Genomic DNA, 22,041 nt, shown 5'->3' with positions numbered 1-22,041 from the left:
TGCACAGGGGGCTTAATCTGTAGACAGTTGTCACTGAGAGCATGCAGGCTGCAGAAACTTTTAATGCTGGTGAATACACAAGAAAAGGACTCTCAGATTGGGGGGAGGGGCTGCAGGACTGGCAGTTAGGGGAAAAAATTATTTGTAAAATGAGCATATTTGATGTGCAGCCTTAGATAAGCTTGCAGCCCTCTCATGCCTGTTTTATAGCACAGTTACCAACTTTCACGCGGTAAATAAGCACCCCCACTTTCACAATAAGCTAAAAACCAAGCTAATCCCATTTCAAAACAAGGCCAAAACAAGCCAATCCCTAAGAACCCCAACACCCTATGTGACTAGATCCCCCGGCGTGCAGTCTGGGACTATGGTGGGCTCGCTGTGCACCCCTGACTCTCACCCCTCTTGCCCCTGCTTGCTGAGAGCCGATCAAAAAAAAGAAGCAACAAGCTACAAGCCAAACAAGCAACAAGCCAAAAACTAGCCAACAAGCAACACACAAGCCAATTAAACCAAAAACAAGCCCAATTTCTGCATTTTTTTTCGTGGGTTTGGCACATCTGTTTTATAGTCACTTTTCAGGTAGAACTCTGAACACCTTGTGACCAGCTGTAGGAGAGTTGTGTTGTAAAGCTCCCAGGCTACAAACCTGTTCTCTTGGTTTAGAATCATAGAAGATTAGGGTTGGAAGAGACCTCAGGAGGTCATCTAGTCCAACCTCCTGCTCAAAGCAGGACCAACCCCTACTAAATCAGCCCAGCCAGGGCTTTGTAAAGCCAGGCCTTAAAAACCTCTAAGGATGGAGATTCCACCACCTCCCTAGGGAACCCATTCCAGTGCTTCACCACCCTCCTAGTGAAATAGTTTTTCATAATATCCAACCTAGACCTCCCCCACTGCAACTTGAGACTATTGCTCCTTGTTCTGTCATCTGCCGCCACTGAGAACAGCCGAGCTCCATCCTCTTTGGAACCCCCCTTCAGGTAGTTGAAGGATGCTATCAAATCCCCCCTCATTCTTCTCTTCTGCAGACTAAACAATCGCAGTTCCCTCAGCCTCTCCTCGTAAGTCATGTGCCCCAGCCCCCTAATCATTTTCGTTGCCCTCTGCTGGACTCTCTCCAATTTGTCCACATCCTTTCTGTAGTGGGGGCCCCAAAACTGGACGCAATACTCCAGATGTGGCCTCACCAGTGCCGAATAGAGGGGAATAATCACTTCCCTCGATCAATGGCAATGCTCTTACTAATGCAGCCCAATAAGCCGTTGGCCTTCTTGGCAACAAGGGCACACTGTTGACTCATATCCAACTTCACGTCCACTGTAATCCCCAGGTCCTTTTCTGCAGAACTGTTACTTAGCCAGTCAGTCCCCAGCCTGTAGCACTGCATGGGATTCTTCCTTCCTAAGTGCAGGACTCTGCACTTGTCCTTGTTGAACCTCATCAGATTTCGTTTGGCCTAATCCTCCAATTTGTCTAGGTCACTCTGGACTTTATCCCTACCCTCCAGCATATCTACCTCTCCCCGCAGCTTAGTGTCATCCACGAACTTGCAGAGGGTGCAATTCATCCCATCATCCAGATCATTAATGAAAACGTTGAACAAAACCGACTCCAGGACCGACCCCGGGGGCACGCCGCTTGATACTGGCTGCCAACTAGACATCAAGCCGTTGATCACTACCCGTTGAGCCAGACGATCTAGCCAGCTTTCTATCCACCTTACAGTCCATTCATCCAGTCCATACTTTTTTAACTTGCTGGCAAGAATACTGTGGGAGACCGTATCAAAAGCTATGCTAAATTCAAGGTATATCACGTCCACTGCTTTCCCCATATCCACAGAGCCAGTTATCTCATTATAGAAGTCAATCAGGTTGGTCAGGCATGACTTGCCCTTGGTGAATCCATGCTGACTGTTCCTGATCACTTTCCTCTCCTCCAAGTGCTTCAAAATGGATTCCTTGAGGAGCTGCTCTGTGATTTTTCCGGGGACTGAGGTGAGGCTGACTGGTCTGTAGTTCCCCGGATTATCCTCCTACTCTTTTTTAAAGATGGGCACTATATTTGCCTTTTTCCAATTGTCCGGGACCTCCCCCGATCATAAGGTGACCAGATGTCTCGATTTTATAGGGACAGTCCCGATTTTGGGGTCTTTTTCTTATATAGGTTCCTATTACCCCCAACCCCATCCCGATTTTTCACACTTGCTATCTGGTCACCCTACCTGATTGCCACGAGTTTTCAAAGATATTGGCCAGCGGCCATTAGTTGATGTCAGGAGGGGAAATTAATGTGGAGAACAGAAATCAGCGCAGCAGACAATGCAAAAGAAACACAAAACATGGAAAAAGGGGAAGCTGTTCTGGGTAGCATTAGGAAAGTCTGTACTATTGAAAGTGCTTTAAATACTGATGCATTGTTACCCCCTCTTCCAGCCCCTTTAAACAAATCAAATCACTCTCAGGGTTCTGTTGAGTCAGCTTGTATCTGCATTGCAACTTTAGGAACACCTAAAATGAACTAAGAAAGCCCTTCACAAAAATCTTTTCTCTCTGCTTAAACTGGAGTTTTCTCTGGTCTGCTTATCTCTTTACATCATGACAAGCATTGCTGTTGTGTCTCTTTTATTTTATTAGCTTATGTCTGGCAGGCTGCAGGGAGAGTGTCAGCGGGCTAGCCCAAACCAGTGCTTGGACCACGAGAACTGAATGACACCAGTAAGCCTTTCAGGGCCAGCTCTCAGTGTGTTGGTGCCTTAGGTGGAGAAGAAAAGAGAGGATGTTCCTTCTGGGTCAAGAGAGCAAAAAATCCCAGTAGTGTGTGAATTTCAGAAGCCAACTACTGCACCATAAACACCATCTGTGGTGAACTCTGGAACACGAGCTGTCATGCAGGCCATGGAGTGAAAGCAATGAAATGTCACCTTGTGACTGTGTCTTTCTTGTTTCATCCCCCCCTTCCTTCTCTGTATTCTCTCTACCTCTTTTGTCTCCCCCAGTTTCATTCTTTTTCTCTGACCTCCACTCATTGCGTCCTTATGTGCTGTTTCCCATTCTGCCCTCCTCTTTGGCTCTTCCAGCCAGCCACCTTTTTCTTTCATTCCTTTGTACTCCCAGGAATGAGTCCAAACACATATTCTCATTCCTGGTGACTGTCGGCTGTGCAGAATTGCATTAGTGACTCTGAGTGCCAGACAATGCTCTGGTGCCATCTGGATGCCTAGCTGTAGGTGGAGACCTGGTTTGTTAGCAGTTAGTCTCTTACCTTCCTTCTGTTCCTTCTTCCCATACGTGTGGTGGGGGAAATGTGGGACAAGCGACAGTGTCGTTGGTATGCTGTGCGCGTCACGTGAGCCGCCGATACAAAGCTCTGGAGAGGTAACTGGCACCTTCTCTGGGTAGAGCTCCTGATGCAGCTTTTCCAAGAGGCACTGAAAATTAAAGGCACAGCCCCGGCTGCCAGGGAACGGCTGTGGGAGGGAGGGAGGGAGAGAAGTGGTGCCCAGAGATGTGCCCCTGGAAGTGAGGAAGAGTCAGGTGTGACATGGGGGCAGCGGGAATGGTGTGTCAGGAATTGAGCTTCGCAGGCTAAGGCAGCACGCTATTCTCTGTTTGTAATGTAAAAATCTTTCGGGGGACTCGAGGCTGTCAGCTTGAAACTAGCCCAACATTGCGATTTTTGTACCCTGAGAGTGACTGAAAGGTTTCCATGGCACTTTTAAAGTATTGTCCAGTGGAAACAGCAAAACTCTTCCCTCTGCAGCCCAAACAGCCTGCCCTGAGAGCCTGGAAGTGACCTGGACCTTGCTGGCTTTCACCATCTGAGATGAGAGAGGGGCCGAAACGAATCAAACCGCCTGAGGAGTGAGAAGGGAATTGGCTTGTTGGGATTCACTCACCGTTAACCATTTACAGGCCAGTTTGGAGCTAGGGCTCGGCCACGCCTGAGAAGGAGCCTGATGTGTGTTGTTCATTCATTTCAAACTGGTTTTTACATCCTTAAAACCTTCCTTTTGAGAATTCTCAGGGCCCAAAAATCGTTTGTGATCAACCTCCTGTAACTGGAACAGTGCGCTGTGTTCGGTCATTTGGACCTGTGAGGGGAAGAGAGGGAGGAAGAGAGCGACCATCAGGCAAACACAGTGCATTTACCATGTGTTTGATAGCACAGACGCACACACCAAAGGGGGGGCACTGGACTGGGACTCAGGAGACCTAGGTTCCCAGGTCCACTGCTGACCTGTTGGGTGACCTTGGACAAGTCATTCCCCCTCTTTGGCTCTCCTGTTTCTTTTCCCGTCCTTTGTGTTGTCTAGTTAGACAAGCTCCTTGGGGAAGTGCCCAATCAAATGCAGGCCTTGATCTTGCTTGGGGCTGGTAGGCTCCTACATAATACCAATAATAACACCATCACCCAGCAGCGCAGGTGGGCATGGAAGCCGTCCAGGATGTATGAACGCTGTGCCACTTCTGTAGAGGAAACCAAGGCTCTGTACTTGGTCCTGGCCCCAAAGATCCTCTACCCCACCCCAGCATGGCAGCATCAGCAGCTCTCTGATTTTCCAGGCGAATAGAAGCAGCTGGTTGCTTTGGGGCTGCTCTCAGCATGACCAGGCTACAGGGGACCCCGAGTGGATGGATGCTCTGACTGTTCAGCCTTCCCATGCAGCAGGCTGTGCTGGGAATGGCTGTGCTTGGTGGGGATGACATGGGGGAGGTGTGATGCTGAGACACAGGAGCATTGTAAAGTTTACACCGTATAAGTGTATAAACAGTGAGGGGGTTTAGTCATTGGAACACACTCCCAAGGGACGTGGTGGCTTCTCCCTCTCTTCCTGTCTTCGAGACCAGGTGCCTTTCTGTTCTGGAAGGTGCTTTAGTCAGACCCAAGTTATTGGGCTCAATACAGGGGTAACTGGGTGAAATGTAAAGGCTTGTGTTACACAGGGCTCAGACGAGAGGATCTAATTGTCCCTTGTGACCTTACACTCAGTGAATCCATGAACAGGGAGGGGTGTCTAAAGAGTGGCCCATAGTATGTTGCAGACAGTGGTGTTTTCTGCAAGATCCAGCCCGTATATCCAGAGGCGATACCGTGCTGCTAGGGTGTGGGAAGGAATGGTTGGAAAGCAGAGGAGCTCGGAGTTGAGTTTGGCCCTGGGAGCGTGACAGGGTGAGGCCACGTAGAATGATGTTGGATCCAACTCCTTTGGCTCTGCTACCCTCCTGGGCCAGATTAGCTGCTGGGTGGAGTGCAAAGTTTTCATTTTGACCTACAAAAGCCTTACTGACCCTTAGGGCAGTGTTTCCCAAAGGTGGGGCCTGACAAGGGTCTAGATGGGTTGTCTGTCATTTCCCGGGCCCCTACGTGTGCCCCAGAAGCTCTCCCACCTCCCTCCCTGTTCTCACTTCTCTGGGCTGGGGCAGCAGACAGCAGTGTGGGGAGCAGCATTCAGGCAGGCACAGCATGAAGGAAGTGGCTGGAGCCAGTGAGTGGGCAGTCAGCTTCCTGGAAGCAGGAGGGTGCAGGACTGGGAGAGCCAAGCAGGGGGCTTGGGATGGAGCTGGGGAGGGGAGGGAAAGGGAGAGGGGTCAGGGAGGTGGAGTTAATATTGCTGTTGCACAGTTACAGGATTTTTTAAAAAGTAACCGTTTCTGTCTGTGTGTGTGTACATACAGTGTGTGCGTAATGTCTGTCCTTCTCAAAAGCTCTGTAGGACCAGTCTAGAAGCCAGTGGAGAGTCTTCTCCATTGACTGCAATGGACAGCCTTTGTGCATCATCAAGTAATAGAAATGCTTTAAACAGTCAGCAGTACTCTGTACCGTATGCTGCACTGTGTATTGCATCCATCCATACCCTCCCCATAGTGCTACCAATCCATCCATCCATTGTCAACTGACCTTAGCCCCCTGCAGATCAAAGCCCTCTTTGGCATGGCATGTCTTTATCATGTTAAAATATTTAGCAGGAAACCTGCCGTGCTTGGCCAGTGAGGTTTGACAAGAAAGGCCCCGTTACTCACGTCTAGCTCCCCAAGGCTGCACCCCTCAGGGATTGCACCCCTGAGAGCGTCACGCACTGATGCAGCGATTTACAGTTTTCTGAACATGGGACAGAGGCCAGTTCACAAACTCTTTTGAATGACTGAATTAACACTGAAATGGATTCTTCTCCCTCCACAGAGGCTCAACACGCAGAGGTTCCCCACTAGTGGCAGTACTGCCAAGCCTGCAGCTGTAGCAGGCTGCCACAGATAGCTTGAAATGTCCAATGCTCATGCACCGGGATGCGGAGTACAAGCTGCTTTAGGTCGACTGAGAGCTAGTTGGGAATTCGGGATGTCTGCTCCTTTTTATCACAGCCAGGTCTTGAGCGGAGGGGAAAGCATGCAAGATGCCCCGTGTCATAGGGAACTTCCACCCAGTATTCCCATGAGCCCCCACAAACATACACTAGTTTTGGATACAAGTCTTGTTACCTACCCAAGTGCTTCCTCCAAGTGTAATTTAACTCTGCTCCCGCTTCCCTGAGCCCGAGAGTCCTAGGCGTTTGGAGAAAGAGTTGGAGGAAGATGCACACTGAATCTTGGGGTTTGCAGCCAGGGTCTCCCAGTCAAAAGGACTTGTAAGGGGCCCCAGGTTTTCTTGTGCTGGCACTGACCACTGTTGTCTAGCCCCATTACTGTATAGCTAGCATTACAGTGTATCTTCAAAAACTGTGAACATTTCAAAATAGAAATTCCTCAGACTTTGAAAGAACCAGATCCTCAGTCCAGGGAAGCTTGCTGAGACAAAATACAGTGCTGTACATGTAATAATTTCCTGACTCTGGAGGTATGGTATAGGAGTAAGGATAAATGAACTGAAGAGGATGCAACAAGGTCTCTGCCAGTCTCAATGTTTAAATCTCTTTCTTTTTTGCAGAAACCGCAAGTCCCCTGATTTCAAATCCTTTCCCGCTTTTACAAAGTAAGTGTGATGGATGTTTGTGGTGCTGTCTCCACCCAGCCTTGGTGGTTGTCCTGTCCTGTTAGCATTTTTCATGAATAATTGTTTTTTATTACTGGTCTGTGTGCCAAAATATAAAAAGCATCACTTCTGTCTGTGGCTCTTAAGGGTTTACATGAGATAGACACGAACCAGGGTTGTGAGGGGACAGTCAGTGCTGTATGTGGCTGCTGTGTCATTTTGGATCACTTCCAAACTTTGAGTGTCAGGTTTTATCAAACACGGCAAAAACACATGTTCTAATAGACCAAGGCTTGAAGTTTAAAAATGAACCCATTTTTGAGTTACATGTATATACAGGAAAATGTCTCTTAATGGCTCGGCACATTGAGCTCTTAGTGATGTAAGAATGGGCATTGTGCCACTGGCCGACTCTTTGGTAATGGGTCAGTATTTAATATACAGGGATTTGGGTTGCTCAGTTTTTAACCTTGACTCTTAGGAGTGGTGAAGCCGTATATTCCCGAATAGACAGCAGCATTTCATCCACATGCGTGATTAAGGTACATTCAGTCATTCCTGCACCCCATGTGCACACACACAATCTTTTCCGTAGATTTTAGCATGCACTTGACCAAGCATGCCTGAATTTTAAGGTGTTGGTTGATAAGGAGCCTGCCTGGTCTCTCTGCTTGTCTGGAATGCTCTGGTTCAGTTGCAGATAAGTAAAACGAAAGACCTGGCATTTTTACATGGCCAGAATTTAGACCTACAGTCCTTCAAAACACAATTTGTCTCATTGTTTCCACTTGATCTGAACTCTGCAACCAGAGAGAGAACGAAATAGAGGGTTGACCCTTGAGAGGATTGTGTTGTCCTATGGCGATCCATAATCCATATCTCGTTGGGATTATGTAGAGTAGCAGATAGCAAGCAATTGGGCTACTATTTAGCTGAGCCTGTCTTTGGGACCTCTGATTTTGGAGAGTCTATAAGTAGGCAAAAACTAGTTTTCATTTTAAAAGCTTTAAGCAGCTGAGATATATTTGAATGTGTAGGCAGCTTGCTAGGGCTGGACATTTGTTGTGGTAACATTTCCCTAAGAGCCACAGGACATTCTTTCTGTTTCACTCTCTCTCTCACTCCCAGTCACACAGGTGGAAGATGAGCACTGAGGATTATTTTAGGCTAATGCAGGCTGCTTCCTGGCCATCAGCTGAGGCAGCTCTTGTAGTGAGTAGCCAATGTGAATTCTGGCTGTAAGGCTGGGGAGAGAAGGGCAGTGCATTGAGAGGTGGTGTGGTCTGGTGAACCGATCTCTCAAGCTCATCCTTATTTTATTCTAAATGAGTAAGTAGCACAGGAGTGGGGAAAGGAGAGATTTGAAGGAGAAGACTTTCACACGAGTAGCAGGGCCAGCGAGGTCGTTGCAGGCCTAAGGGGCAATGTGCGAGGCAGTATTTGAAGGACCCAAAGGGAGCATGAAGATGAGTGGGGTTGGTGAGAACATGGCACAGGCGGAGGAATAGCAAGAGGGGAGGAATGATTGGTAGACAGGACAGAGCTGGACCCAGGAAGGTGAGGTGGGGAGTTGGTATTAGAGGTGTATGGAGAAGCAAAGCAGGGGGAGGATTCTGAAGGTCAGCGCAGTGAGAGGTGATTTTGATTCCACAGGGAGCAAAGATGCTAAATTGTTTCCCCCAGTTTAAGGCAGGGTAAGGGGAGAATGTTGATGCCTACCTCACTGCTTTGCAAAGGCTTGTGATCCGTCCCCCTGCAGATTGGCTGTATTTTCTAATCCCTTCGCAGGCCGGGGGAGAGCCATAGAAACCAGCAGCCAAATGGATGGAACAGACTGAGGATTATGAACAATTTCAATCTGAACTGACTCCAGAGGCTGATAGGAAAAGATTTTAAGGGGGTTAAATGATTAAGGGGTTGATTTATATGGAGGTGGTGATGCAGCCAGGAGTTTACCTAGGCAAATGGAGCAAAGCTTGGGGTTTGTAACAGTGTCACAATTTGTGTTCACATTTCCTTAAGATGTGGTTAGTGGATAAGTAGCCAAGAGACCTCCATGCCGCAGGGCAACTGGCTGATGAGTATGTGGGTATCAGGTCTAGTTATCAGAGGAAACACAAGGGGAAATGGCCCATACATGGGACCCCAGAGTGGGTGTTCCCCAGATACGGGGAACAGGTAAAGCCACTCAGGGGAGAGGACTTACTGCAGCAAGGGAAAGGACGCCTGAGAGGGGCCCCCGGGCGAGTGGGAAGAAGTGGTGCCATGTCTGTAACAGACTGGGTCATATGGCCTGGAATTGCCCAGTCTCTAACCACTAGAATAGTTAGTGTAGGTGACAAGTCCTCGTCCGTGCTGATCCACAGAGGAGCTGAGTGGTCACAGACGCCAGCTATGGAGCCTTGGCCCATTAGCTGGTGCTGTAGCAGTTCATGTTTTTTAGCTCTGGAGGGTCCCCGTGTGTCGACCAAGAAAACGGCTGTCTCACACGTCCACTCAGGAGGAGCATGGCTCCAGAGGGGAATCCTGCATCTCAAACCTGTGGAGTTATCTGTACGACTCCCCCTCAGGAGGGAGGGAGTTACACAGCCGATTCCTCTGGAGCATACGATGCAAGTTTAAGCCACAGTCCAGCTCGGCTACATGGTCAAGCTCAGGGGCAGATGGAGACAAACGGCTCAGCTCACTCACAGGAGCTGCAGGCTGCCTTTGTAAATGGAAATGAGTAGTTGGGAGAATGAGGGGCTCTTCCCTCCCTCACCCCCCGCCCCGGCCAGGGAACAGAGATGGAAAGCTTAGAAGCCCTCCCAGGTGTCTGTGAGAATGCACATGGGCTTGGGTTGGTGTGGGGGGGAATTCTGCCCTATTCCCCACACAGTGTGTGAACCAAGCTGGCTTCGGTGCAAGGACTCTGAGGCCAGTTGGAATGGCTAGGAAAGCAAGTCCGCTGCCGCCCCTTATCGTGGAAACTGGGGTGTCTCCACAGTAGAGCCTGACGCGCAACCATCCTGGAGATGGGGTAGGGTGAGGAACTGGTCTCTGGAGAGAGAACGAAGGATTGTCACTCAAAAGGGAAATGGTTTCCTCATACCCACGTAGCCTAGCATGGGGGACCGACACCCTGAGAAGGCATGCCAGAGCTGGGGGGCCCCACCTGACAATGGGGAACCAGAGCCCAGGAGTTACTGCTTGGTTAACACCAGCTTTGCAGGGGGCCAGGCCTGTCTTGATCACAGGGGTGCTGCCTAGAAACCCTAGAGTAAAGCCATGGTGGCTGGCACCATAGGGGATGAGGGCTCACTGCCTGCCTGATGCCCCAGCAGACAATCAGAGGAGAAAGTGGTAGGGTCAGGTCCCAGCTTCAACCCAGAAGTTCTGTGGTAATGGGGGCATGTGAGGGCGTGTGAAATCTTCCCATATGTACTGTGACAAAGTTCCTCCTCTATCTTGGTGGGTCCTGCGCTTATTGGCGGATTTTCTTGCCTCAGAGATTCACCATGTGGGTTGGGGAACAGCCCAGAGACCTTCCCCTCTGGAAGAACCCACAGTCCAGGTCAATTGGGAGGTTTGGGGGGAACCCGGGCCCGCCCTCTACTCCAGGTTCCAGCCCAGGGCCCTGTGGACTGCAGCTGTCTATAGTGCCTCCTGTAACAGCTGCATGACAGCTACAACTCCCTGGGCTACTTCCCCATGGCCTCCTCCAAACACCTTCCTTATTCTCACCACAGGACCTTCCTCCTGGTGTCTGATAACGCTTGTGCTCCTCAGTCCTCCAGCAGCACACACTCTCCCTCTCAGCTCCTTGCGCCTCTTGCTCCCAGCTCCTCACACTTGCACCACAAACTGAAGTGAGCTCCTTTTTGAAACCCAGGTGCCCTGATTAGCCTGCCTTAATTGATTCTAGCAGCTTCTTCTTAATTGGCTCCAGGTGTCCTAATTAGCCTGCCTGCCTTAACTGGTTCTAGCAGGTTCCTGATTACTCTGGTCACTCAAGGAACAGAAAACTACTCATCCAGTGACCAGTATATTTGCCCTCTACCAGACTCCTGTACCCCACTGGTCTGGGTCTGTCACAGTACCCATCCAGTTTGGTCAAAGGGGGTGATAGCAGATGCTGGCACCATTCAGCTTCGATGCGGGGAGATGTGTGACATATTTGGAGCTGCTCTGTAATAACTTCTGAGTATTGTATTCTGACCTGGTTATGAGTGGGTGAATATGCTGGTATAGTTTAATAGGGGGCTGTTCAGAAAAACAAAGAGGAAGGAAAAGAATGACTCAGCGTAAGGCTCGAGAACACAGGAGATCACAAGAACTGTGGCAAGTTGAAAAAAGAACATCCTCGAGAGGGGTGTATTATTCAGGGGAACAAAATTGAGATTCAGGGACCAAGTAGGCGTGTCTGAAGAAGTGGACATTACGCCTATAGGCAAGATAGAAACGTGTGCAGACTGCTGACTGTTTTCAAATCCTTCTTTTCTAATTGCTTTGTTCCAAGTGCAAAATAAGGAATCCTCTGGTTTAAGAAGGCTGTCAACACTGCTCTCAGACTCCGGAAGGGAATACGCCCAGGCACTCAAACAGATCTGCTGGGAAAAGAACGGTTGCTATACAGGGTATTGTAGCCCAGGGCCCAGTCTAGGAGTGGGAGAATCACAGAATTCCAGCCCAGGAGAGGTAAAGGCACAAAGCCTGGTACTTGAGGGGGTGCATTCGGAGGGGACAGAGAGGAGGGAACAAGAGGTTCACCTAGCACTGTGACCATGACGGGGGTATTTTGGGTAGTCTGGAGGGGTGTAAGGCAAGTGCCAGGTAGGTCACAGAGGTTTCACTAGCCTAGGCAAGAGTCCAGGGCATGACATTTCTGTAGCAGGGCAGAAAGGAAAGACTTCAGAGATGTTTGGGAGGAGATCAACGGGAGAGGAGTCAAGAATGATACTCGGGGGTGGGCCATTCCCAGCAGAGATGGTGAAACAATCTCCTCTGATGGGGAGGTGAGGAATTGAGAGAGAGCTGGACAGCACTTGGAATCCAAAGGACAGCATGAAGGGTGGGGAGTGGAGAGAGACTAGCAAAGGAACAGAGTCCAAGAGAAATGGGTAGACAACAAAGGGAAGGGATAACTAGGAGAAAGAAGATGCTTTTTAAAAATAGAAAATTTGAGAATTTAAAAAGCGAAATGACAGGGGAAAAAGAAAATAGGTGTGGAGTCCAGTGGGATGAGATGAGTTTGGAAGGAGAGATGAAGAGGATAAAGAACTGAAGGAAATAATCAAGAAGAGAAGCATGCAGCTTTAGGGTACTGGATTTAGTGTAATTGATTTATGCTCTTTTATTTTGCTGTACTTCCCAGAAAGATGTCCTGTATCTCTGAGTTTGGGGTAGAGGAGAGGGATGGGTTTTTTGAGTGTTTATGTTCAGGATCCTGTAGAATTCTGCAGAACTTGCCACAGTATTTACCCCTTGATACAGAATTGAGCAGCAGAATTTCAACTTTTTAAATTTTATAATACTTTTTTAAAAGTGAAGAAAACTTTCAAAATATGAACCAAATAGAAATTAATGCAGTGCTGTCTTCCTGAGTCTGTCGGCAGCCTGAAACAGACTCTGAGCATTGTGAATTGCCCCATTCATGTTAATCATATTGACTCTGAAACCTAGTGATAGTTTACTAGTTGCCGTTGTTAACTATTTCACTGCTGATCATTTTACTAGAAACTTCCAGTCTGTATGTCTGTCCCACATTCCCAAACAGCTTCCCACTCCACCTCAAGTGCCAAAACCCCTAAATGCCTTGTATTCAGTTGCCAAAGCCTCCTGCTTTCCCCTAACAACCATTTTGATTTAGTTATAAGATTTCCAAATTTCCACACCATCATGAGAATGTGGCAGTAGCATAAAGGGAATGATGTCAAATTAAATGAAGTGCTGAGCGGAGCTGGAACAGCCTCAGTGTTCCCCTCATTTCAATTGGACAGATGCTCGTATAGATTCTGTCTGTTGTTTCGCTGAAGTGTGTTTAATCCCTACGGTTGTTTTCCGATGCCTCAGCTTCCTAGGTTTCTGTGCAGGGGGCCTTGTTGGTTTTCCCCCTCCCACCGTATGCAGCTCTGTTCTAGTTTCTGTTCTTCACTATCTGAGAGGGACGACTGCAGGGTTGTAGCCAAGTTAGTTATGCCTGGAAAGTGAGTGTTCTGGACCTTTTGAGATGCTTGCTAATTCCTTTGTGCGTATGTGATTTGCAATGGTATTTCTCAGGAATAGAATGTAAGATCATATTTTTCCCTACATGTGTAGATAAACATTGGTAGTATATTTTAGCACTGAGTATTACTCTGTGTATGCCCGAGAGAGTCCATAAGAGTCATTTATATGCAGAGTATACATTCTGTATCCAAACTACTGTTGTGAAGTGTAACACCACAGACTAATGGTGCAGATGTGCTGGCATAGATGAAGATGCAGAATTAAATTGCCATACTGACAACATTGCTATACATGGTGTCTTGATAGCACATCTTGTGATCAATGCACGACGACTAATACTATTATTAAAACTAAGCAACGGAAAATATACTTGTATGTCAGCTCAGTAAAAAATTAAGTTTTCAATTTACTTCTCCTTGTCAGATTGGAACTAAACTAGCATTCAGCTCATTAGTGGTCCAAGTGTGAGTCTGTACACACATTCCTACTGACTAAAGACTTAGTTTTAACAGCATTTCCATCTCTCTGCTCTGACTGGCAGATTAGCTGTGATGCTCTGCTCAGGCCCCTGGCGCAGCTCCGTTTGCTTTGCTGCACTCCTGCTCAGACCCTCAGTCCACCCTAGCAGCTCAGTGCTGCTGTGCCACTGCCCAGGGCAACCAGCCCACCTTGGTCTGAGCTTGACTGGTGGCCAGAAAGCTGCTTGCCCACACAACACTCCTACTTGTGCCAGCTTCTGGGTAGCAGGATTTCTCACTGCCTGATGCCCTGCTGGGGGTGCCAAGCTCAGAGCTCCACCCCCTCAGAGCTCTGCCTTTCCCTCTGGCCTCGTCTTGCTCAGGAAAGGAGGCAGAGGCTGGAAATGACAGAACTGCTTCTAAAATTAAAGACAAAAAAGACTAGAAAGGAACTAAAAAGAGACCAAGTCTCCAGAAGCGGTGGGTTACGGAACTGGGTATTTTGTCAATGTGTACCCGTACTAAAGCCCCAATCTTGCAGACATTTCGCATATGCTTAACTTCAGTAGTAGTCCCGCTGACTCCTAGGGGACTTCTCACGGGAGTAAAGTTAAGCACAGGCATCAGTGTGTGCAGATTTAGAGCCTAAGACCATAATTCAGGAAGTCACATGCTATCCTGAATCAGGGCCTTTTACCGAACTATGGGCTCAATTCTGCAAACCCTTATTCACATGCCTGTAAAGTGAGCAGCTCTTCTGACTAATGGTTTGCTGGCTTGGGCTCTCAGGCACAATAGAGTTCCATTGTGAAATGTGCATATGTGCTATTTCTTCGCACGCTCCGTGTGACTCTTCTGACCTGATCTCTCCCACACAGAACCTTACACCTGTGGAGCTTGTGGAATCCAGTTTCAGTTTTATAACAATCTGCTGGAGCACATGCAGTCTCATGCAGGTAAGCCAGGCACTTCTGATTTATTTTTAAAGACTTCAGATAAAGCAGAGAATTAAATTCTGCACTGATTCCTCACACTGACCCAGTTGTGTGTCCATAGAGCTTCCTGTGTTTACACTTTCCAGTGTGCCAGTAATTCTACCTCTTATCTGCAGAAAAAACCTAGAGAACAGGGAGCACAAGGCAGTGGCTACAGGAGTGCCGGACTCTCCGATGTCTGGTTGTGTTTGTATCTGAGGTCACTTTTCAAAGGAAGATTGAAAGCATGCATGGCATTTGTGCAGAGCATATCAAATTAAATCGCTCCTGTCTCATTTATCCCTACAATATCCAGGTACTAATCAGTCTCCTCTCCTATTGGGGTCAAAATTCTCTGGGCAGATGAAATCCCTTGTCCACTCGAGGTAGTTATCCTAAAACTGAGAGATGGCTCTTGTCCCACAGATCCTGTCACATGTTTGTATTGACTAGAGCTCTGTGGGGGATGGAAAGTCCATTTCACGAAGGCTTTCACGATTTCCAGGTTTAACTTCATTCCTATAGAAACAAACCGTGAAATTTCTACATTCTCCATGAAAAACAATTCTGGGAAAAAATCCGTTTGGGGTCAATCGAACTGTTTGAAAAAATCAAAAAGGGACATTTTGACATTGTCCAAATTTCCCCCCCCCCCCCCCAAAACTAAACTTGGGTGAAATTGACACGCTTTCGCGAAGTGTTCCACCTTTGAAACTGCATTCTCCCACAGAAAAGCCTTTCTACGTTTTTCGACCAGTTCTAGTATTTACCTTGTGTGTTTGCACTGGGAGAATCTCCATCTCTCCTTGCACTTGGCACACAGTGTAAACACATAGCGATTGCTACGACTCTGGGGAGAATCCCTGACTGATAGATGGGGTGGGAAGGGATAAGGAGAGATGGGGGGCAGGCAGGGACATGTGCAGTGAGGGAGGAATGTCAGTTTGAAGGCCAAAGGTGAGTAAGTGTTTCAGAAAAATGATCATCTGCAGGCTCTTCCTCTTCACTCCATCACATGTTCTGCGCTAATAAACTCACAGGCCTCGTTTCTGTATGTTCTGCGGCGTGTGCGTTATTAGCTTAGGATACAGTTGTGTTAACAGGAAGCTCCCATATGTGATTTTTATTCCTACTGAGCTGTGCCCTCTGTCACCTCACCCAGCTCTCTAGATACTTATAAATCACAGTGATCTGATTGGCCGCAGCCCTCAGAATGTCCCATCCCCATGTCCACAGAAAACATAATACCCTCCCTGCCTATCACCTAACTTAACCCTCGTCTGACGCCTGTCCCTTGCACCTCCTTTCTGCCTATCTTGGATCTTCATGTGGTGCCTATCGCATCATGGTACGTTAGCTCTTCTCCCCCCCCCCCCCCTCCCCCCCGAGGGAGAGTTTGTCTTCCCTCCCATTTCCCACTAAGAGTAATAATGGCTTGGTATTAATTACTTTGTATTTATTATCTGGGTTTAAGTGGGGGGCAAGGCAAGGAGGGTGCCATTGCTAAAGGCAGCTTTATTTATTGGGATGTCAGATTCTGAAGGTGGTAACCAACCAGAGCAATGGTTGAAACAATACAATGACCACAGTTACTGAGAGAGACCCCGTAGTCGCGCATTCAGTGTGGAGCGCTGCATAACTGAGAAATAAAGGCAGTTGCAGATGAGTGTCTGTACTGCACCCCTGCGCTCTCAGTGGCAGGGACTCTCCGGCATACTGTTGAACGAATGAATTGCATAATCAGTGACACACAACACGGCTTGTATCCCTTCCCCAGCTGGACTGAGGAATCTGGCGTAACTGTGGATTGTCAAGTACAGTATAATTGTGCCCCTAGTAGCAGTGTATTGCCCTGAGGCGTGTGGGATCTGGTATAACTGCACATTGAATGCATTTGTAGCCATGCAGAAATCCAGTTTAACTTTCATAACATTTGTAGTAAATGTCTAATCTCTTTCCACTCCAAATGAGGAGTCCATTGGTCCCTCCTCCGTAAGTGACTGAAGTCCAGGAACATGCTGCAAGCCCTGAGGAGTGAGAGCAGGGGCTTGTTGGCACTTCAGTGATTCTGGAGGCTAAAAGGGTAATTAGGGAAGATTATAGCTACACAATGGGAAGAAGTGATTAGAATGTAAATTGGAGGCTGAAAGGGCAGAATACAAGGCAAAGGAATTTGTTCTGTAATTACACAGTACAATATCCAGCTTTCACTCCCTTTAGGGTACTTTGTTCAGGTCGAGTGCTACCATATAATGCCTTTTCTGCAATCTAGTGCTAAAAAATAAAAAGGACAACTAGGCTGAACCTGGATTAAAGGATTGGAGGCATGAAGAGAAATTAAAGAACCATGATCTATATAGTTCACAACCTGACTGATAAGGAGGATGAAACTGAAATGCACAAATCTTATTAACTCCGCATTGAACGCCAACGGATAATTGCACATAATAAATCCCCTACTATTATGAAATAGATAAAGGAAATACAGTTTTTCCCCTGCCAAGACCAGAAGAAAGCTGACATGTGAACGGGCCTTAATGGAACAAAGTTAATAGCAGACATGAGGCATGTCTCATTAACCTACCAGTACATATGCAGAGTTAATGCCATTTCTGATGTTTCCTATGGAGCAGTTAGAATAGACAAACTTTGGGAAGAACCAGTCATTTCTGATTCCTAGTTTATCATGTGGGGACGCCTGCTTCTACTTTCTCCCCAACCCCCTCTAGAGACCCGACATACTAGTAGCCTTTCCTCCAGCTGATTGCTGTCTTGGAGCATGGCACTGGGCCCTCCAAACACTGTACAGTCCATTCTGGACACACCATGTAAAGCTTTGCGTCCCTCAGACATGTCGAGGGACCCATGACATGCCCACACCAAATCCCTACCCTGTTATACTTGATCTTCTGCTGCAGAATAGCAGCTTAGTTAGCCAGGTTGTGTTCTGGTTCCATGTTCAACCATTTTCTGTATCGCCTTTAAATGAGTTCCCGTGGGATGTTGGTCCAGTGTGTTGCCAATGCAGCACCCAAACAAGGTGTCTCTCTCCCAGCTTCCAAACTCAAAACTCTCTTTTTTCTGTCAGGCTGCTCCTTCTCCCATTAGCTCACTGCAGGCTTGTGATTGGTCCAGTGGACTGCTTGTCCAGATCAACCCATGCAGAAGCCTCCCTATTGGCCACAGCAGAGGTTTTTAGTTCCTTCAGTCCCTGACTCCAAGCATACTGCTGTAGGTCATGCCTCCTTGGTATGTCTTCTGTCCCCCTCTCTTGTTGGCTAGCCCACCTAGAGATTGATGAGCCAGCCGGCTACACAGTCACATGAGGCTCTTTTCGCTCATGCAGTAGCCCATGCATTAATATTCAGAGGTCCCAGGTTAGCTCCCCACTGCTGATGACCCACCCAGCGGCATGGTGTTACACTGGGATTGGGGTCAGAGCACCATGGCAGCCATTTTAGCTGTAATCCTTTTGGTAGGGACTCAGACGGGGGCTACAAGAGCTGGGAAACCCAAGTGGAAATTACATGAGGATTGGTTGTTTTCAAGCCTTATGATAATATTGTTCTCTACTGTGGGTAATATATATATTAAATGCAACAGAAAATGTAATAAATTGGTGTCGTACTAATTAAGGAAAACAAAAGTAAATGTTAAGTAGTAAATGGAGATTTTCCCCTTTTCTGTTCAGCTCTCTTTATCCTGCTGTCTTCTGGAGAGTCGGCATTTCTTGTAGCCCCACAATCCATCCTGGCACATGGCCGGCTGTGTGTGTGTGTCTCCCTTAATATCGTGAGGAAACGCTCCTCTTACGCCTCTGATTAACTCCTTCTTGTTTATGCCCCACAGCTGACAATGAGAACAATATTGCCTCTAACCAACCCAGATCACCTCTGACTGTTGTGGAAGAAAAGTGGAAACCACAGCTCCAAAGAAACAATGCCAATAATAGTATGTAGCCATGTTTTCTCATTACATTTCCCTGTAGGCCTTGGATCAATGGCTCTGTACCTGGTGGGGTCACAGCAGTGGTTCAGGCAGGTCGAAGCCCATGTCCCGCACCTGTCGGGAGTACTTTTCTCATGTATTTTTTCTCAGCTAGTCACACCAGATCTCAGGTGCCATTAGCACCCTATAAACTATTGTACTCATTCCCACTAAAGCGCCTTTGAAATCTGGGTAGAGGATATCTGGAAACTCCAGGGGAAGTGATGGAAATGTAGTCATGGTAGGAAAAAAGCTGAGAAGAGAGCTCCTGTCTCCGAACTCATTAACAAGACTAGCCTTGCTGGGAGTCGTAACTTCTGGTCTGAGTCTGGATTTCCTTGCCGTAGGGAAAGAGATCATTGCCCTAGGCATCACCAGAGAGTTACTGGCAGCCAACAAGGTTCTAGCTCAACCACTGATTCACTACCGGACCTTGGGCAAGTCACATGATCTTGTGTTTCAGTCACAAACCGTGTGGGAAATGGGGGTATTTTTTTTTTTAAATAAAAGCAGCAGTGATACAATACCTCAGCCGAGCTTCCCTGTGGAAACAAGATGCATTAAAACCCTAATATTTTGTGTACTGTGGTGTGTCCAAAAATGGCAGAAACAACAATAAAGCCCAGCAGCTGTCACAAAAACTAGACTAGAGCTGGGGAAGGAGAAAGAAAACCTTAATCTACACTGGTGTTCAGGCCTGTACAGTTGACCAAAAAAGCAAGACTTCTTGTACAGACAAAACTGAGGTAGATGCAGCTCTTATTAAAATAATGTGATGCTAATGTGAGTCCTGAATTCTAAATAGAAGAAGAATGGAAAGGCCAACCTAGCACACTAAGTCATACCAGGTGAATCGAAGATCTAACGGCTAACCCTGTAAACCAGGACCATCCTTGATTATAACTTAATTAGACAACTCCTAGATCAGTGCCACAGAGAGGTCTCTGGGGAGGGACAGAGGGCAGCTGCCCAAGGCCATGAGGACAGCTGAATCCTGCATAATCTACTTTTGCTATGCTTCTGTTACCGAATCAGGGAAAACGTACTGATAAGCTCCTCTCTGCTATAAGCAAGAGAAAAAGTCCATCATTGGATCAGCCTGAATCTAGAAGCACTTTGGTATAGAGGCCCACTGGAAATCCTAGGTTCAGGAATAGATCTGTACCTGCCATACTCTGGGCAAGTGCAGAGGAGAAATTCTGGCCTTGTTGTTCCTGTTCCTTGGGTAGAAGGAATGATCCTGACAAGTTTCTTTCTGTTTTTCTGCAGCATCTGCAAGTGGTTCAGTAGCAAACAGTGCAATCCCGGAGAAGGAGCGGCAGAACATTGCTGAAAGGCTGCTGCGGGTGATGTGTACCGACCTCGGAGCTTTGAGTGTGGTGAGCGGGAAGGAATTCATCAAGCTGGCCCAGACCTTGGTGGATAGTGGTGCTCGCTACGGTGCTTTCTCTGTCACAGAAATCCTTGGCAACTTCAACACACTGGCGCTGAAGCATTTGCCTCGGATGTACAACCAAGTGAAAGTGAAAGTCACCTGCGCCCTGGGCAGCAATGCCTGCCTAGGCATAGGAGTCACTTGCCACTCTCAGAGCGTTGGCCCTGATTCCTGCTACATCCTGACAGCTTATCAGGTTGAAGGCAACCACATCAAGAGTTATGTCCTGGGAATTAAGGGTGTGGACACCCGAGATAATGGTGATTTTATCCACCACTGGGTGCAGAACGTGATGTCTGAGTTTGTGATGTCGGAAATCAGGACAGTGTACGTCACCGACTGCAAAGTCAACTCCTCTGCGTTCTCCAAGGCAGGCATGTGCTTGCGTTGTTCGGCCTGTGCCTTGAACTCAGTCGTGCAGAGCGTGTTGAGTAAGCGAACACTACAGGCTCGCAACATGCACGAAGTCATCGAGCTCCTGAATGTCTGTGAAGATTTGGCAGGATCCACGGGCCTCTCAAAGGAGACCTTTGGCTCTCTGGAGGAGACGTCTCCCCCACCCTGCTGGAACTCAGTGACTGACTCCCTCCTGCTTGTCCATGAGCGTTATGAGCAGATATGCGAGTTCTACAGCAGAGCCAAGAAGATGAACCTCATCCAAAACCTGAACAAGCATCTTCTCAGCAACCTGGCGGCCATTTTGGCCCCAGTGAAACAAGCAGTGATTGAACTGAGCAATGAGAGCCGGCCCACCCTGCAGCTGGTACTGCCCACCTACGTGAAACTGGAGAAACTGTTCACTTCCAAAGCCAATGACGCTGGCATAGTCAGCAAGCTTTGCCACCTCTTCCTGGAGGCACTGAAGGAGAACTTCAAAGTTCACTCTGCACACAAAGTAGCCATGATCTTGGACCCTCAGCAGAAGCTGCGGCCAGTCCCACCATACCAGCATGAAGAGATCATTGGCAAGGTCTGTGAATTGATCAATGAAGTGAAAGAGTCCTGGGCAGAAGAACCAGAATTTGAACCTTCTACCAAGAAACCACGGGCAGCAGGGGAGGCCCCGCCAGCTCAGGAAGAAGAGCAGTTTGGGAAAAATGAAGTCTACGATTATTTGCAAGAACCCCTCTTCCAGGCCACCCCTGATCTATTTCAGTACTGGTCATGTGTTACCCAAAAGCATACGAAACTAGCCAAGTTGGCCTTTTGGCTCTTAGCAGTGCCTGCTGTCGGGGCCAGAAGTGAATGTGTAAATATGTGTGAGCAGGCGCTCTTAATCAAAAGGAGGCGGCTGCTCAGTCCAGAAGACATGAACAAACTCATGTTTTTGAAGTCCAACATGCTTTAAAACTGTCTTTTAATTAAAAAAAAAAAATTAAAACACTGTTCCAAACAAAGAAAAGAATTTAAGTTCTAAACACTGTGGACCTCATTATGAAAGCCCCTGGAAACCAAGTGCTTATATATATATGTGTGTATGATTTTATATATATATATATGTGTGTGTGTATACACACACACACACACACATATATATATATATATATATATATATATATAAAATATAATAAAAAATTAAGTTTCAGAGGGAAGCCGAGCACGTGTCAGACACAGCCCTCTGCCAGGAACGTGCTCCTTTCCGTTAGCTAGCATGTGGACTTGACAGACTTTCTAATGTTTTCAAGTGGGCACACCAATGGGAGGCTGACATTCTAAAATCTTCAGGCAGCTGCGATCTAAAGTGACTTGAAGTTTCTTTTATTTCTCCTCCACCCCACCTCTCCTCTTGTCCCCTGGGCCACCTTGCCATGGATAATCAAACAACATTGAATAGACCAGTTCTCCACTGGGCTTTGCACCTATGAATAACTGTACACCTTGAGGGCATTCGTTTGTAGCCTTCTTAACATATGTTGCGTTATGAAGGCAGCTGTGTTTTACAAGCACTAGTATCTCTAGAAATCAGGAAGGGAGACTTTAAGGAAACACATTTTTTTGCATTTTAATA

General features: G+C 47.5%; 1 protein-coding gene across 1 annotated transcript in view; it reads left to right on the top strand.

Annotated features, from left to right (window-relative positions):
• Positions 1 to 21,381, top strand: part of ZNF618 (zinc finger protein 618) — a 95,742-nt gene extending 74,361 nt beyond the window's left edge. The window contains exons 8-11 of the mRNA XM_065418847.1: positions 6,928 to 6,972; positions 14,516 to 14,593; positions 18,461 to 18,562; positions 19,868 to 21,381. Of these exons, the coding sequence (XP_065274919.1) occupies positions 6,928 to 6,972; positions 14,516 to 14,593; positions 18,461 to 18,562; positions 19,868 to 21,381 (1,739 nt within the window). The remainder of the gene's footprint in view (positions 1 to 6,927; positions 6,973 to 14,515; positions 14,594 to 18,460; positions 18,563 to 19,867) is intronic.
• Positions 21,382 to 22,041: the final 660 nt, after the last annotated feature.

This window comes from Emys orbicularis, chromosome 18, assembly GCF_028017835.1.
Source record: "Emys orbicularis isolate rEmyOrb1 chromosome 18, rEmyOrb1.hap1, whole genome shotgun sequence".
Taxonomy (NCBI): Eukaryota; Metazoa; Chordata; order Testudines; family Emydidae; genus Emys; species Emys orbicularis.
Note: the sequence above shows the minus strand (reverse complement) of the source record. Positions and strands in the feature narration are given on the sequence as shown.